At 29.9% G+C, this 18,977-nt stretch overlaps 1 protein-coding gene across 1 annotated transcript; it reads right to left on the bottom strand.

Moving 5' to 3' along the window:
* Nucleotides 1–17,808: 17,808 nt before the first annotated feature.
* LOC127100789 (pterocarpan synthase 1) lies at nucleotides 17,809–18,666 on the bottom strand. Its single transcript, XM_051038064.1, has one exon. The coding sequence runs from the start codon at nucleotides 18,477–18,479 to the stop codon at nucleotides 17,940–17,942; it is 540 nt and encodes a 179-aa protein (XP_050894021.1). The 5' UTR covers nucleotides 18,480–18,666; the 3' UTR covers nucleotides 17,809–17,939.
* Between the last annotated feature and the right edge of the window lie 311 nt (nucleotides 18,667–18,977).

Raw genomic sequence — 18,977 nt, 5'->3', positions numbered from 1 at the left:
ACATAGAGTTATACTTCCGAGATAAACAAGTTTAAAAAAGGTGCTGATATGACTGGCCTTAGAAATATGGTACATTTTCTAGGGATGGAGATTTTTCATTATGAGAAGGGAATTATTGTGCACCAACTGAAGTATGAAATTGAGTTGTTGAAGAGATTTTAGCTGATAAATTGTAAGTCAACAATCACACCTGCTGAGACAAGTCATAAGCTGGACTATGATGATGATGGTGAGGATGTATATGCTACAACCTTCAAACAATTGGTTGGTTGTCTGAGATATCTGTGTAACACCAGGCCTAACATATGTTATGCAGTTGTAATGGTGGGTAGGTTTATGAGTAAACCAAAGTGGTCATGTTACCTAGCTGCAGTCAGGATTCTAAGGTATGTAAAAGGGGACTCTGAGGCATTGAATTGTGTTTCCATATGGAGTGTCATATGATGCTGATCTGATATTCTATTCAGACTCTGACTAGTATAGTGGTATAATGGAAAAAAGAAGTACTACAAGGTACCTCTTCATGTATCTAGGAGCTACCATTTCTTTGTGTTCTAGGAAGGAACTAGTGGTTGCATTGTCAACTTGTGAAGCTAAATACATAGATGGTGCTTTGTCAGCTTTTCAAGCTGTTTGACTGATGAATTTGCTGCAAGAACTGAAGTTCAAGGTGAGAAAATCAGTCAGAGTGATGATTGACAACAAATCTTTCATAAGTATTGCTAAGAATCTAGTGTTGCATGGAAGAAGAAAGCACATTGATACTAAGTACCATTTTATGCGCAATCAGGTTCAAAATGGAGTACTTGAGGTTGTTCATGTCAGCACTCAGAAGAAACTTGTAGATGCGTTGGCTAAGGTAATCAAAACTGAATACTTCATAAATTGAGGGATGTAATTGGTGTTGTTGATTATTAAACTTGAATGTGAATTAAGAGATGATGTTGAATGTAAGTTAACATTCAAGTTAGTTTAGTTTTGAGTTTCATTTGCATTTAAGTTTACATTTGCATTTGAATTTGAGTTTGAATTTAATGTGCATTTGAGTTTGGGTGAATCTATATAAGCTCAAAGTAAGTTGAATGTATAACAGAATTTAAAAAATAATTTCTGACTAGTGAAAGTTAGTTACAAAGTTTTTTATCTCTCTCTCATTCGTTCATCTTCATCTTCTCCAATTATTATGCATTGTCAATGGAAGCTCATTGTTGAACTCCAACACATGTCCCTAATACATTCATGGGGTTCACACCCGTACATTTATTGTGTTGCTTGTCTTATTGCTTTCATTTTTATATACTTTCGATTATTGAGTGTCCTTCAAGATTGCACCTATCTGAATCAAGTTTTGAAATAATTTGTTTTTAGCATGCATAAACCATTGGTTATGTTTGAACTTGAGTGAAACTTGAGACCTTGATCCCCATAATGAGATCAACTATATATATAAAACAATAGTAATCGTCGACAACAAATAGATCCTCATGATCAGGTATGTATCCCACTACGTGGGCTTCAATGTTTTAGCTTGCTTGCGCACGTCTTTAAAGATAAAACTGCTGAAAACTAATCATCATGCTAATAATTATGTTGATAATTTTTTGAACCTCTTAATTACTTATGTCGAGAGTCTTTAGTCGACTCATATAATGTTATTCAGACACCTTCACATCACCTATTATTTGGACTTAATAATATCTTAAGTCCCCAACTCTGGTGGACGTGTCAAACTTGACCCTTGTCTAAAAGGTGATTTATGTAACCTCTTTCAAGATCTTGGACATGTTTTGAAGAGATAGTGATCCTAATCTTGTGGATCTATTCTTGAGACTCCTAGATACCATTGTTTGTGGGAATTAGAATACCATATGTTTCAAATCATCTGATAGGTTAGTCGAACCATCTTAGTAGACATAATATGTCAATGCCCGTCATTGAGTCTTTTATACTTAGCATTTTCTAACATGATAATTATCATTCTTTGTTGACTTCTTTCTCTAAAATTTCCAAGCTAACACTTGCAAAGCCAAATCTTTTACCAAAATTGTTCCTCTTGGGAGGAATGACAACCTCTGATAAATCCCCATGTTTCTTGAAGGACTCAAAAATTTCTTTGGCCCCATAATAACCGGGAAACTCCGAAAATACACTGAAGAAATGCCTAACTCGTCAAGCTTGATTTTAGTAAGAATGCGACTGATTATAAGAGAAAAAGGAAATTAAACTAACCATTTTTAGATCTCCAAAACCGATTTTCAAATCTAATAATCTTCAAATTTTCTAGAAACTCCTTTAGATTTGAGTGATTGTGAAATTAGTGATGATGAATGAACCTTCGATTATAAAAGATTGTGAAACATTAGGGGAACGATTGTATCTTTATTTTTCCTGATGGGAGATTGAGAGTAATAATGAATGTGTGTGTGTATGAGAGAGAGAGAGAGAGAGAGAGAGAGAGAGAGAGAGAGAGAGAGAGAGAGAGAGAGAGAGAGAGAGAGAGATGAAAGAATTTAAAGGATTTTTTTAGGTAAGAGCTTTGAAACAATTTATGGAAATTGTACGTGTAATGTAGAAGAGCTTCTCCCTTTTTTGTTTTTTTTTGTTTTTAATTTATTTCATTTTTAATTTATATTTTTAGTTTTATTTTATTAATTTATAATTTTGGTTTTAATTTATATTTTTTATTTAATTTATTTGGTTTAATTTATTTGTTTTTATTTATTTGTTTTTAATTTATTTTTATTTTGGTTTTATTTTATTAATTCATAGTTTTGGTTTTATTTTACAATTTTTATTATGAATTTAATTTAAGTTTTAGATTTATTTAGTTTTATTTTATAAATTTATATTTTTATTTTATTCTAAAAAAAAGGAGTTTTATTTAATTACTTTGGTATTTATTTTATTTATTTAAAATAATGAATGTAAGGGAGGCAAAATAAAAAGGCAGGGCAAATGAATTTTTTCCACCAATAAAATTATTTTAGTGTCCACTATGTACATCAAAATTAATGCAATAAATAAATAAAATAAAAATTATTGGCTTGTACTTTAGCGTCGGTCAACACTGACGTTACCACTAATAAATATATGACTGAAAAATTAAAATAGGAGGCAAACAAAATTGTGGGTGGAATTGTTTTTTTTTACCAGTAGAATTACATTAGTATCGACTTTGATTGCTACTTGTATTGCAATAAATAAAAATTAAATAAATAGACATTTATGTGTAAAAAATAAGACAATAGATATATTAATAATTAAATAAATAAATTATGTGGCGTCAGCTACACAATTGTTAAAGACATTTGAAAACTAAAAAATGATTTAACCTATTAGCAGCTAAAATATTGTTTTCTTGTAAAGAACTTTATTTAGTAAAGAACTTGAACATATGACAACGAGTAACCACTAGCCATATGGTAACAAGGAATGATATTTAGACACTATGCATGGGAAATGCTTTACCAAATGTGTTTACATACTCTCTTCTTGGTTATCGAGCCAGAAGATATGATACCAGATATCTCTTGAGTCCAAATGATCAAATATAAAAATAATTTTTGCACATGGAATTTCTTGTCATCATCAAGCTTGATTTCATTAAGAATACGACTAAGCAAGAACAACGGTGGAATCAATCAATATTCACTAATTATATGAGTAAAAGAAAATTAAACTAATTGATTTTCAGATCTCCAAAACCGATTTTCACAGCTAATAATCTTCAACTTTTCTATAAACTCGTTTAGATTTGAGTGATTGTGAAATTAGCGATGATGAATGAACATTCGGTTACAAGATTGTGAAACATAAGAGAGGGGAACGACAATATCTTCATTTTCCTTGATGGAGAATTGAGAGAAATTATGAAGGAGAGAGAGAGGGGGGGGGGGGGGGGGAAATGAGAGAGAAAAAGATGAAAGAATTCGAAGAATATTTTAGACAAGAGCTTTGAAACGATTTTAGGGTAACTATATGTGTACTGTAGAAGAGCTTCTCCCTTTTTTATGTTTTTTTCATTTTCATTTTATTTTATTATTAATTTATATTTTTAGTTTTATTTTATTAATTTATAATTTGGTTTTAATTTATAGTTTTTATATTAATTTATAAGGTTTTAGTTTATAGTTTTGGTTTTAATTTAGTTTTAATTTAGGTTTTATTTCATTAATTTATAGTTTTGGTTTTATTTTACAATTTTTTTTTGAATTTAATTTAAATTTTAGATTTATTTTGTTTTACTTTACAAATTTCTAGTTTTATTTGATTCTAAAAGAAGGAGTTAGTTTTAATTACTTTTATTTTATTTAATTTTGTATTATTAAATTAAAATAAAATAAAACGGAGACAAACTAAAAAGGTGGGGGAAAGGAATTTTTTTCCAACAAAATATTTATTTTAGCATAGATATATCCGTCGCAATTATGCAATAAATAAATACATAATAAAATAAAAATATTGGCTTATGCCTTTGCATCAATCAGAGCTGATGCTACAAATAATAAAGAAATACAACAGAAAAAAAGGAGGCAAACGACATTTATGGGCGGAAATGAATTGTTTTTACCAATATAATTACATTAGCATCGACCGTGATTGTCGCTTGTATTGCAATAAATAAAAAATTAAAGATATAGACATTTATCTGTTACAAATAAAAAATAAATAAATTAATAATTAAATAAATACATTATGTGGCGTCAGCTATGGCCGACGCAATTGTTAAAGTCATTTAAAATTAAAAAATGATTTAACCTATTAGCATCCGCCTTTGGTGACATAAGGTCGACGCTATTAACGTCGCAGTTAGGGTTGACGCTAAAATATTACAGCTAAAACGTTGTGTTCTTGTAAAGAACTTTATTTAGTAAAGAACTTGAACATATGACAATGTGTAACCACTAGCCATATGATAACAGAGGATGGTCTTTAGACACTGTTACTAGGCAATGATTTACCAAACATGTTCACATATTCTCTTTTGAGTTATCGAGCCAGAAGATATGATACCAAATATCTTTTAAGTCCAAATGATCAGATACAAATATAATTTTTAGACATGGAATTTCATGTAATCATCAAGCTTGATTTCAGTAAGAATGTGACTAAGCAAGAACAACGATGGAATCAATCAATATTCACGGATTATATGAGTAGAAGGAAATTAAACTAATTGATTTTCATATCTCCAAAACCGATTTTTCAAAGCTAATAATGTTCAACTTTTCTAGAAAGTCCTTTAGATTTGAGCGATTATAAATTAACGATGATGAATGAACCTTCAGTTACAAAGATTGTGAAACGTTAGAGTGGGTAACGACTGTATCTTCATTTTTCCTGATGGAGGATTGAGAGCGATAATGGACGAGAGAGAAAGAAATATATATATATATATATATATATATATAATATATATATATATATATATATATATATTATAGAGAGAGAGAGAGAGAGAGAGAGATGAAAGAATTTGAACATTTTTTTAGGTAAGAGCTTTGAAATAGTTTTAAGGAAAATGTACTTTTAATGTAGAAGGGCTTCTCCCTTTTCTTTTCTTTTTTCAATTTTTTTAATTTTATTTATATTTTTAATTTAATTTTATTAATTTATAATTTTGATTTAAATTTATAATTTAAATTTTATTTATTTGTTTTTAATTATAGTTTTGGTTTTAATTTAGTTATAATTTTGGTTTTATTTTATTAATTTGTATGTTTGGTTTTATTTTACATTTTGTTTTATGAATTTAATTCAAGTTTTACATATATTTGGTTTTATTTTAGTTTAAAAAGGAGTTTTTTTAATTACTTTTGTTTTAATTTTATTTTATTTTATTAGTTTAAAATAATAAATAAAAGGAGGCAAACTAAAAAGGTGGGGCAATTGAATTTTTTCCATAAAAATATTATTTTAGCGTAGATTATGTCCGTCGAAATTAATGCAATAAAAAAATAAAAAAATATTGGATTTTGCCTTAGCGTCAGTCAGAGCTGACGCTACCACTAATAAATAAATAAGACAGAGAAAAGGAAGCAAATGACAATGTGGGCGAAAATTAATTGTTTTTACCAATATAATTATATTAGCGTCAACCTTGACTGACACTTGTATTGCGAAATAAAAAGTTAAATATATAGAAATTTATCTGTTATAATAAACATATATATAAATTAACAATTAATTAAATAAATTAAGTATCGTCGGCTATGACCGATGCATTGTTAAACACATTGAAAAATTAAAAGAAATGGTGTAACCTATTAGTGTCAGCCTTTGATGACATAAGGTTGACCCTATAAGCGTCGCAATTAGGGTTGACGCTAAAATGTTGCAGCTAATACATTGTTTTCTTGTACAAAACTTTATTTAGTAAAGAACTTGAACATCGGACAATGTGTAACCACTAGCCATATGGTAACAAGGGATGGTTTTTAGACATTGTGCATAGGAAATGATTTACCAAAGGTATTCACATATTCTCTTCTTGGTTATCGAGCCTGAAGATATGGTATACCAGATATCTCTTGAGTCCAAATGATCAGATACAAAAATAATTTATAAACATGGAATTTCATGTCATCATAAAGCTTGATTTCACTAAGAATGTGACTAAGCAAGAATAACGGTGGAATCAATCAATATTAACTGTTTATATGAGCAGAAGGAAATTAAACTAATTGATTTTTAGATCTCCAAAACCGATTTTCAAAGCTAATAATCTCCAACTTTTCTAGAATCTCCTTTAGATTTGAGCGATTGTGAAATTAACGATGATGAATGAACCCTCGGTTACAAAGATTGTGAAACAGGAGAGTGGGGAACGATTGTATCTTCATTTTTTCTAACGGAGGATTGAGAGCGATAATGAACAAGAGAGAGAGAGAGAGAGAGAGATGAAAGAATTCAAAGAATTGTTTAGGTAAGAGCTTTAAAATAGTTTTAGGGAAATATACGTTTAATGTAGAAGAGCTTCTCCCTTTTTTGTTTTTTTTTTTGTTTTCAATTTTTTAACATTTAACTTATATTTTAAATTTTATTATATTAATTTATAATTTTGGTTTTAATTTATAGTGTTTATTTTAATTCATTTGGTTTCAATTTATAGTTTTGGTTTTAATTTAGTTTTAATTTTGGTTTTATTTTATTAATTTATAGTTTTGGTTTTAATATAGTTTTAATTTTGGTTATATTTTATTAATTTATAGTTTTGCTTTTATTTTACAATTTTTTTTATGAATTTAATTAAAGTTTTAGATTTCTTTGGTTTTACTTTAGTTTTACTTGATTTAAAAAAAAAGGAGTTTGTTTTAATTACTTTTGTTTTTATTTATTTTAATTTTATTAATTTAAATAATAAATAAAAATTAGGCAAACTAAAAAGATGAGGCAAATGAATTTTTTCCCATAAAAAAATTATTTTAGCGTCGACTATGTCCTTCGAAATTAATGCAATAAGTAAATAAAAAATATATTGGATTTTGCCTTAGCGTCACTCCGAGTTGACGCTACCACTAATAAATAAATAAAACAAAAAAAGGAGGCAAATCACAATTGTGGGCGGAAATGAAATGTTTTTACCAATATATATACATTAGCGTCAGCCTTAATTGTTGCTTGTATTGCAATAAATTAAAAGTTAAATATATAAAAATTTATCTGTTTATAAATAAAAAATAGATAAATAAATAAATAATAATAAATTTATATATTGTCAGCTATGGCCGACGCAATTGTTAAAGACATTTAAAAATTAAAAGAAATGATTTAACTTATTAGTGTCCGACTTTGGTGACATAAGGTTGACGCTATTAGCGTCGCAATCAGGGATGGCGCTAAGATGTTACAGGTAATACGTTGTTTTCTTGTAAAGAACCTTATTTAGTAAAGAACTTGAACATCGGACAATGTGTAACCACTAGCCATATGGTAACAAGGGATGGTCTTTAGACATTGTGCATAGGAAATGATTTACCAAAGTCATTCACATATTCTCTTCTTGGTTATTGAGCCTGAAGATATGGTATACCAGATATCTCTTGAGTCCAAATGATCAGATACAAAAATAATTTATAAACATGGAATTTCATGTCATCATAAAGCTTGATTTCACTAAGAATGTGACTAAGCAAGAATAACGGTGGAATCAATCAATATTAACTGTTTATATGAGTAGAAGGAAATTAAACTAATTGACTTTTAGATCTCCAAAACCGATTTTCAAAGCTAATAATCTCCAACTTTTCTAGAAACTCCTTTAGATTTGAGCGTTTGTGAAATTAACGATGATGAATAAACCCTCGGTTATAAAGATTGTGAAACATTAGAGTGGGGAACGATTGTATCTTCATTTTTCCTAACGGAGGATTGAGAGCGATAATGAACAAGAGAGAGAGAGAGAGAGAGAGAGAGAGAGAGAGAGAGAGATGAAAGAATTCGAAGAATTGTTTAGGTAAGAGCTTTAAAATAGTTTTAGGGAAATGTACGTTTAATGTAGAAGAGCTTCTCCCTTTTTTGTTTTTTTTTTGTTTTCAATTTTTTTAACATTTAACTTATATTTTAAATTTTATTTTATTAATTTATAATTTTGGTTTTAATTTATAGTGTTTATTTTAATTCATTTGGTTTTAATTTATAGTTTTGGTTTTAATTTAGTTTTAATTTTTGTTTTATTTTATTAATTTATAGTTTTGGTTTTAATATAGTTTTAATTTTGGTTATATTTTATTAATTTATAGTTTTGCTTTTATTTTACAATTTTTTTTATGAATTTAATTAAAGTTTTAGATTTCTTTGGTTTTACTTTAGTTTTACTTGATTTAAAAAAAAAAAGGAGTTTGTTTTAATTACTTTTGTTTTTATTTATTTTAATTTTATTAATTTAAAATAATAAATAAAAATTAGGCAAACTAAAAAGATGAGGCAAATGAATTTTTTCCCATAAAAAAATTATTTTAGCGTCGACTATGTCCTTCGAAATTAATGCAATAAGTAAATAAAAAATATATTGGATTTTGCCTTAGCGTCACTCCGAGTTGACGCTACCACTAATAAATAAATAAAACAAAAAAAAGGAGGCAAATCACAATTGTGGGCGGAAATGAAATGTTTTTACCAATATAATTACATTAGTGTCAGCCTTAATTGTTGCTTGTATTGCAATAAATTAAAAGTTAAATATATAAAAATTTATCTGTTTATAAATAAAAAATAGATAAATTAAAAAATAAATAAATAAATTATATATCGTCAGCTATGGCCGACGCAATTGTTAAAGACATTTAAAAATTAAAAGAAATGATTTAACTTATTAGTGTCCGACTTTGGTGACATAAGGTTGACGCTATTAGCGTCGCAATCAGGGATGGCGCTAAGATGTTACAGGTAATACGTTGTTTTCTTGTAAAGAACCTTATTTAGTAAAGAACTTGAACATAGGACAATGTGTAACCACTATCCATATGATAACAAATGATGGTCTTTAGACATTGTGCATAGGCAATGATTTACCAAATACGGTCACATATTCTCTTCTTGGTTATCGAGCTTGAAGATGTGATACCAGATATCTCTTGAGTCCAAATGATCAGATACAAAAATAATTTTTAGACACGGAATTTCATGTCATCATCAAGCTTGATTTAGTAAGAATGCGACAAAGTAAGAACAACGGTGGAATCAATCAATATTCACTAATTATACGAGTAGAAGGAAATAAAACTAATTGATTTTCAGATCTCCAGAACCGATTTTCAAAGCTAATAATCTTCAACTTTTCTAGAAACTCCTTTAGATTTGAGCGTTTGTGAAATTAACGATGATGAATAAACCTTCAGTTATAAAGATTGTGAAACATTAGAGTGGGGAATGACTGAATCTTCATTTTCCCTAATGGAGCATTGAGAGCGATAATGAACGAGAGACAGAGAGAGAGAGACAGAGAGACAGAGAGAAAGAGAGAGAGAGAGAGAGAGAGAGAGAGAGAGAGAGAGTGAGTGAGAGTGTATGTGTGTGTGTGTGTGTGAGAGAGAGAGAGAGAGAGAAAAGAGAGAGAGAGAGTTGAAAGAATTTTTAAGGTAGGAGCTTTGAAACTGTTTTAGGGAAGTTGTACGTTTAATTTAGAGGAGCTTCTCCCTTTTTTGTTTCTTTTTTTTCATTTTTCAATTTTTATTTTTAAGTTAATTTTATTAATTTATATTTTGGTTTTAACGTATAGTTTTTATTTAATTAATTTGGTTTGAACATTTAGTTTTTGTTTTAATTTATATTTGGGTTTTTTTTACAAATTGCTTTTATGAATTTAATTCAAGTTTTAGATTTATTTGATTTTAGTTTAGTTTAATTTTATTTTTAAAAAAGGAGTTCATTTTAATTACTTTTTATTTTATTTTATTTTATTATATTAATTTAAAATAATAAACAAAAAGGAGGCAGACTAAAATGGTGGGGGAAATGGATTTTTTCCCATAAAAAATTATTTTAGCGTCGAGTATATCCGTCGTAATTAATGCACTAAATAAATAAATAAAATATTTGATATTGCCTTAGCGTCGATCAGAGCTGACACTACCACTAATAAATAAATGTTACAACTATTATGTTGTTTTCTTGTAAAGAACTTTATTTAGTAAAGAACTTGAACATCAGACAATGTGTAACCACTAGCCATATGGTAACAAGGGATGGTTTTTAGAAATTGTGCATAGGAAATGATTTACCAAATGTATTCACCTATTCTCTTCTTGGTTATCGAGCTTGAAGATATAATACCAGATATCTCTTAAGTCTAAATGATCAGATACAAAATTAATTTATAGACATGGAATTTCATGTCATCATAAAGCTTGATTTCAGTAAGAATGCGACTAAGCAAGAATAACGGTGGAATCAATCAATATTAACTGATTATATGTGTAGAAGGAAATTAAACTAATTGATTTTCAGATCTCCAAAACCGATTTTCAAAGCTAATAATCTTCAAAAATTTAGAAACTCCTTTAGATTTGAGTGATTGTGAAATTAATGATGATGAATGAACCTTCGGTTACAAAGATTGTGAAACATTAGAGTGGGGAACGATTGTATCTTCATTTTTCCCGTTGGAGGATTGAAAGCCAGAGTAAACGGAGAGAGAGAGAGAGAAAGATATATATATATATATATATATATATATATATATATATATATATATATATATATATATATATATATATATATATATATATATATATATATATATATAGAGAGAGAGAGAGAGAGAGAGAGAGAGAGAGAGAGATATGAAATAATTAGAAGGATTTTTCTAGGTAAGAGCTTTGAAACGATTTTAGGGAAACGGTACGTGTAATGTAGAAGAGCTTCTTCCTTTCTTTTCTTTTTTATTTTATATATTTTTAATTTATATTTTAGTTTTATTTTATTATTTATAATTTTGGTTTTAATTTATAATTTATACTTTTTATTTTAATTTATTTGGTTTTAATTTAGTTTTAATTTCGGTTTTGTTTTATTAATTTATAGTTTTGGTTTTATTTTACAATTATTTTTATGAATTTAACTTAAGTTTTAGATTTATTTGGTTTTATTTTACTTATTTATAGTGTTATTTTATTCTAAAAAAAGGAGTTAGTTTTAATTACTTTTGTTTTTATTTTATTAATTTAACTAGTAGAAGACTCGTGCGTCAACACGGGTATGAGAAAAGGTGTGAGATATAGGATTATGAATTTGTGATCATTGTCATTATACAAGCAAAAGCAACATTCTTTTAATTTAGAAATAAACATAATTTTTCCTTGATATAGTTTATAAAAAGATATTGAGGATTTTGTTTCCATTGAAACTAAAACTTCTCATAAATTTCTCATCATTTACTTGTCATTTTGTATTTACATGGTTGAAACGCATAAACAAATTTTAGTTATTCTATAATAATAATTTTGATCTTGCCCTAATTGATGCAGGAATTGTTATTTATTTGATGATCATGACTCTTGGGGTTGCCTTCTAGTATGTTTATGCCTTTATTTTTAGAAGCCATGATAGGATTGTTGACCTTATTTATCATACATATTGCCTTTAGTATATTTGTTAGTGATGTGTTTGTTTGTGTTGTTTATTTCGTAATTATCCTTGAGGTTCTCCTCCATATTGATGTGAGCTTTTTGTTGTCGATATGCTTAGTGTATGGATTTTCTCTAATATTGTTGTTATTAGTGAGAAGGTTGTGGTTGTTGTTGTTTCTAGTATTGTCTTCCCCTTTCGTCCTATCCAACGGATTATTATGGATGTTATGGTTCTATTTTTTTTTGTAAGCCTCCACCAATATAGAAATTCTTCAAAATACTGTTCAAAATTTGAGCATTTGATAGTCAATTTAAAAACAAAAGCACGTACAAACTTTAACATCACCATTATAAGAAACAACTTGTGAAAGGAGAAACTAAGACTCCATTGAAGAAGATGAAACAAGCTTCATGGCATTGATCATAAGAAACTATTACATAAATCTACTAAGAGAGTAGAGTGAACTACTATTTATATCAGTTACAATTACTTAGAGCAGCATAACTAACTACTAATTATCTAACTAAAAATAGTTAGGTTAGTTACAATAAGTTCCCTTGGATAGTTTCAACTAAAATGGTGTTAACTTGTCGGGCAAGTCATCTCATTATTCTTCACTATCTTTTTATGTTTAACATCCCCCCTCAGGCTGGAATACGCATTGATCATTCCAAGCTTGTTTTGTAAGTTGATAAATGGCCATATGTGTGAGACTTTGTCATAATGTCCTCTACTCGTTCCTTTGATGCGACTGATAACAAATGAATTCTTCCAGCTTGAACCTTATCTCTGACCACATGGCAGTCCATCTCTATATGTTTTGTTCTCTCATGGAAGACAAGATCTATAGCTATGTGTACTGTTTATTTGTTATCATAGTAGATCACTATTGGAGAATTATGCTCTATATGAAAATCCTTCAGCAGATAAAGAATCCAGTGTCCTTCACATGTTGCTTGAGCCAAAGCTCGATACTCTGCCTCTTATGATGATCTATACACCATTGATTGTTTCTAGATTTTCCATCTAATCAATGACCTTCTAAAGAAGAAACATATGCTTGTGGTTGATCTCCTTGTGTAAGGGCATACTCCCCAATCTGAGTCAGAAAAACAATTGAGTTTGAGAACAGTTGATGAACTAAATAGAAGACCATTACCTGGACTACCTTTGAGGTACCTTATAAAATGAAGTCCTGCTATCATTTGTTCGTCTGTTCGTGAGATGAGAAATTGACACAATTTTCTTACAACATAAGAAATTTTTGGTCTTGAATGATTCAAATATAGAAGTCTTCCAATTAATCTCCTATATGCAGTTGGATAAGACAAAGTTATCTCAGATTCTTTGTGTAGCTACAAGTGAGGTTGCATAGGAGTGTTACATAGCTTAACTCCACTGAACCATGTGTCTTGTAAAAGATCAAGAACATACTTTCTTTGGCACAAAGCAATTCCTTCTTTTGATCTTCCCACTTCGAAACCAAGAAAATATTTGAGTTCTCATAGATCCTTGATGCTGGATTTGTCATTCAAGAGGGTCTTAATGTGAGTAATCTCATCCATATCAGTCCCCCATAAGACCAAATCATCTACATATACAAGGATCACCGTGAAAGTTGCACCATTTGATTTTAGTATAGATTGAGTAGTCAGATTTAGATTGAATAAAACTTGACTGTGTCAAAGTTTTAGTGAGCTTAGTATTCCACTGCATGCTAGCATGTTTGAGGTCATATAAGAATCTCTAAAGTTTACACACCAAGTCAGATTGAGTGACAACAAGGCTAGGTGGTACCTACATATATATCTCTTCATTGAGGTCACCATGTAAGAAGGTTGTGTTCACATCTAATTGAAATAAGGTCCAATTATAGGCAGATGCAGTTGCCATGAAGATTCTAATTATTGTCATTTTGACAACTAGGTTGAAGGTGTCAAGATAGTCGAGACCTTCAGTTTGAGTGAAACCCTTAGCTACCAAATGTGCCTTGTATCTCTCCACAAAACCATTAGCAGGAAGTTTGAGTTTGTAAACCCATTTGCATCCAATGGCCTTGTTGTGCTTAGGCAATGGAACCAATTTCCATGTGTTTGATTTCATAATGGCGTGTAATTCAATTTGAATGGATTTACTCCATTTTGCATCATTAATAGGTTCCTCATAGGATTTTGGTTCAGATATGGAAGTTAAGTTAAGAATGTATTAGTCATATGGATGAGATAAGTTATGATATGATAAGAAAGAAGAAATGGGATACTTACTTGCATAAGATATTGGAAGATCATCTTAATTAAGAGGATGACCTACATTCTTAATCAAATTGCAATGATAATCCTATAGAAAAATAGGAGGGTGATTGGCTCGAGAAGATCTCCTAGGTTGGAAGGAGACATTAGGAATTGTTACAATTGGATTGTTGGTAGGTGTAGGATTTGAATAAGGGGAAGCAAGGTTGTTTAATGGTGATGATGTGATAGGTGAATAAAAGATAAGTATATCATGATCAAATGAAGTAGTAGAATGAGGAGTATGATCATAAATATTTATTGAAACATGGTTGGAAGAATCATAAATGAAAGGAAAATCAAATAAATCATGTGAAAGTGAAGGATTGATAGATGAAGAAGTAGATGATGTGGGTGTATGATCTATATAAGTAAATATGGATTCAAAAAAATGATATCTCTAGAAATTAAAGTTTCCTTAGATTTTAAGTCAAACAAGATATGACCCTTAACACTTACTTGCAAGCCAAGGTAGATACACTTCTTAGATCTAGAATTTAACTTCTTCCTATTGGCTTGTAAGGTAGTAGCAAAGCAAAGTGAGCCAAAAACTCTAAGGAGTTTAATTTCAGGTAGGTGTATATGTAAAGCATGAAAGGGTTACTTGTTATGTAAGGAAGTTCTAAGAAGTCTATTGATTAGGTGAATAGCGTGATTTAGAGCATAAGACCAGAAAATTTTGGATAATTTGGCTTGAAATAACAGTGCTCTAGTAATGGCCAGTATATGTTGTTGTTTCCTCTCAACAAGGCCATTTTGTTGTGGGGTTCCAAAACATGATGTGTGATGTATGATGCCTGATGATCTATATAAATCCTTGAGAAGGAACTCATTGCCATTATCATACCTGATACATTTTATGTTTTTGTTGAATTGAGTTTTAACTAGAGACATAAAGGCTTTAACAAGAGGAGTCGTTTCAGATTTGTATTTAATGAGAAAAATCTATGTATGTCTAGTCTTATCATCTATAACTCTAAGGAAATATGTATGGCCATAAAGTGATGGAATATACAATGGACCCCATATGTCCATATAGACTAAGTAAAAAATGTCAACTGACTTATGATTGCTGTGTGGAAATGGAAATCTTTTTTGCTTGGCATAAAAACACGCATCACAAGGTGAAATACTTTGTACAGTTTGGACAAAAGGAAAAACTTTATGCATTTCAAATAGTTTTTCATGTGAGGGATGGTCAAGCCTCAAATGCCAAATATTACAAGTAGTAGCATGTAGATTATCATGCCTATCAATAGAAGTATTACAGGTGTTATGCTGACATATGAGAGAATTAACTAGAACATTATTGGAATGATGTGGTGGTAGAGGAATTGCAACTTGGGGTTAATTGAGAATGTATATGCTACCTCTTAAATCAGTTGTACCCATCATCTTCCTGCAGTGAGATTTCTTTATGTCACAAGTAGAATGGTCAAAAGTGAGTTGAGATTGAAGGTTGTGAGTCAATTTTGGAACTAAAATGAGATTAAATGAAAATTTTGGCATGTATAGAACATGAGTCAGCATAAAATCTGAATAAAAATAATAGTTCCTGCAAATCCAGTGGTAACTAAAGAACCATTTGGTAGTTTGATTGTGATAGGAGAAATTCTTTTCAAACATGTAAAGAAATGTCGAGAATAGAAAACATGGTCAGTGGAACAAGTTTCAAGAAGGAAATATGTAGTTTTGACAGATGGAGGTAAAGTGAAGACAATACATGTAATGGGTTAGACTGAGTAATGGTTTGATTAACACATTGAGAATTTGTTAAAGATGCTTGCTGGAGTAAAGCTAAGAGAGCTTTATGTCGATTAGGAGTAAAACTGAATGAATTTGTTGATTGGTCCTGATTCGAATCTTCAGGTGGATCTGATTGATCATCAATTTCTTGATGATTATCATAGGGTGAATTGTTGACATTATTGATGTGACTTTGGTGTGGCTGTTAATGAGGAGGGTATCCATGTTTTTTGAAACAAGTATCAATGGGGTGATTTGTCATTCCAAAATGAGTGAAAACCCTTGACCCTCTACCTCTACCATTGAAGGATCTACCTTCTATATTGTTCTTGCCACAAAAAAGAGTATTTCATCTTCTTTGATATTGATTATTGGGAAAAGCTAGCAATTTGGATTCATTGATAGGTGCAATGAGATGTCTTTCTTGTTAAACAAGTAAGGAATAAACTTTAAAAATATTAGGGAATGGGTCCATTAACATTATTTGGGATCTAACAGGAGCAAATTGATAATTGAAACCTTTTAAGAATATGATATCTTGATCAGAATCCTTATAACTACGAATTTTATCAATCATTATGCAAGAAATGTTACAATCACATGTAGGAATAGGTCTGAAATTGTCTAACTCTTGCCATAGCCTTTTCAATTTGGTATAATATGAAGAAATTGAAGAATCACCTTGCTTGAGAGTGCATATTTCTTCTTGGATATCTGAGATTCTGAACACATCACCATGATAGAACTGATCCTTGAGCTCTTTCAAAATGTTGGATGTGATTTCCATCCACAAGATGCTCTGTGAAATCTCAGAATCAACAGAGTTATTTAACTATGACATAATCATGGTGTTGCAATGATCCATGTGATAGAGTCACGATCTTCGTCTGGTAGTCTTGGTAGTGAACCGTTGATGAAATGTAAATTGTTCTTGGATCGGAGCACCATAGTCATGGACCTTGACCAAGAATGATAATTTCTTGCATTCAGAAAAGGAGTAACTAACACCCGTCCAGGATTTTCATTTGGGTGCATGAAATAGGGATTGAGAGTATCATTTTGATATCCCTTGTTTAGATTTGAAATGGTAGTAGGTACTTTATCTGAGCTTGAAGGGTTTTCAACTGATATTGTTGAAGTAGAAAGGAAGAAGAAAGAAGATTAGATGAATTGATATGAAAAGAACGAGGAAGAAAAATGAATTCAACTGAAATTGATGAGATTTGTGTAAGCAGCAGAAATGATGGAGAAAGATTCAAATGTTGATGATACCATGTAAAAGGAGAAACTACGACTCAATTGAAGAAGATGAAACAAGGTTCATGGCATTGATCATAAGAAACTATTACACAAATCTACTAAGAGAGAATAATGAACTACTATTTATATTAGTTACAATTAGTTAGAGTAGCATAACTAACTCCTAATTATATAACTGAAAATAGTTAGGTTAGTTACAATAAGTTTCCTTGGATAGTTTCAACTATAATGTTGTTAAGTTGTCGGACAAATCATCTCATTATTCTTCACTGTCTCTTTATGTTCAACACAACTTGCCAAAAAAAACGTGAGATTTAGAATTTTAAAATCACATGGCATTAAACATATTGACGTGCAATTTAACCGATTAAATATTTTACAACTATTCTATATTATCACCATCCATGTTGGACCAGGAATAAAATATAAGACTAATAAAAGTATATAACTAATAAGATAAGATGTTCATATATTGCTATTTGATTTTAGTTTATTGGTACATATATGAAGCTTGCATGATCATACATCCATATGACTATTTTAACAAGCATTAACCATGTAATAATACATAAGTTTTTAAGGTATTGCCAAGGTTACAGTCAACCTAATAACAGACTCACTACTTGTAGGATCATAAGATATAGTTTCAAACACAGCAAACCCTCTTGCAAATCGAAATCTTCCCGTTCCAGAAACAACACCAAGCTCTCTTAAATTATCACGTTGACGACTTGTACCTTGAATTTCTAAAGTGCTACCAGCATATTGCACATCGTTAAACACAATTGACAAAACTATGTTCACATTTGCGCCATCTTGAGAAGTTACTGTGATTGTACCTTGAGCCTTTCCAATTAGAGTTGAAAATGGACTAGGACTTAATGTAACAGGATCATCAACAACAAATATTGTTCCAAATGTGTTGTATGACCAAACCTTGCCATTGATGCCTATAACCGGTGAAACGGTCGCTTTAGGTCCTTTTCCGACATCTTGTAGGTAGAACACCAAGGTTGATTGATTTGGTTGAGCTTGACCATTAACTATGTTAATGGTTATGAAAAGTAATATTGAGAAGGAGATGATTTTGATTGGAACTGAAAATTTTGCCGCCATTTTTTTGGTATTGCAAGAGACTATTATTGAAAATGTTTATGATATTTAGCTTCTGAAAATGGTTGAAATTTATAGAGGTGATCCGAGGCAGAAACTATGCTTAAAGGAAGACTCGACTATTTGTATAATGTTCTATTTGACAGCAAAATTTAATTTCAAATTAATATGCGAGTCATTTAAACGTGAGTATGTGAATAATAGTGTGAACAAATCAGTTACATAAATAAAGTAATGTGATTCTCTCTTTTATACCATGCATACCATGCCAGCCTCAATACACTTTGTGCTTGTTTTATTCACCGACTTAGACAAATCATGTTTTGGTAAAGATTGAAGCATCTGTAACACCGTGTGTTTCATGTTTCATTTACCTTAGAAACAATATTACAGTTACAGAATTATATTACATAACAATGTTTATCTGGCAATTCTTAGATAATTTTATGCGATAACTTCTCTACACATGTTTCAACCAATTATTTAATACTATTTAATTTT

Source organism: Lathyrus oleraceus, chromosome 7 (assembly GCF_024323335.1).
Source record: "Lathyrus oleraceus cultivar Zhongwan6 chromosome 7, CAAS_Psat_ZW6_1.0, whole genome shotgun sequence".
Classification (NCBI taxonomy): Eukaryota; Viridiplantae; Streptophyta; class Magnoliopsida; order Fabales; family Fabaceae; genus Lathyrus; species Lathyrus oleraceus.
This window is presented reverse-complemented; position numbering and strand designations above follow the sequence as displayed.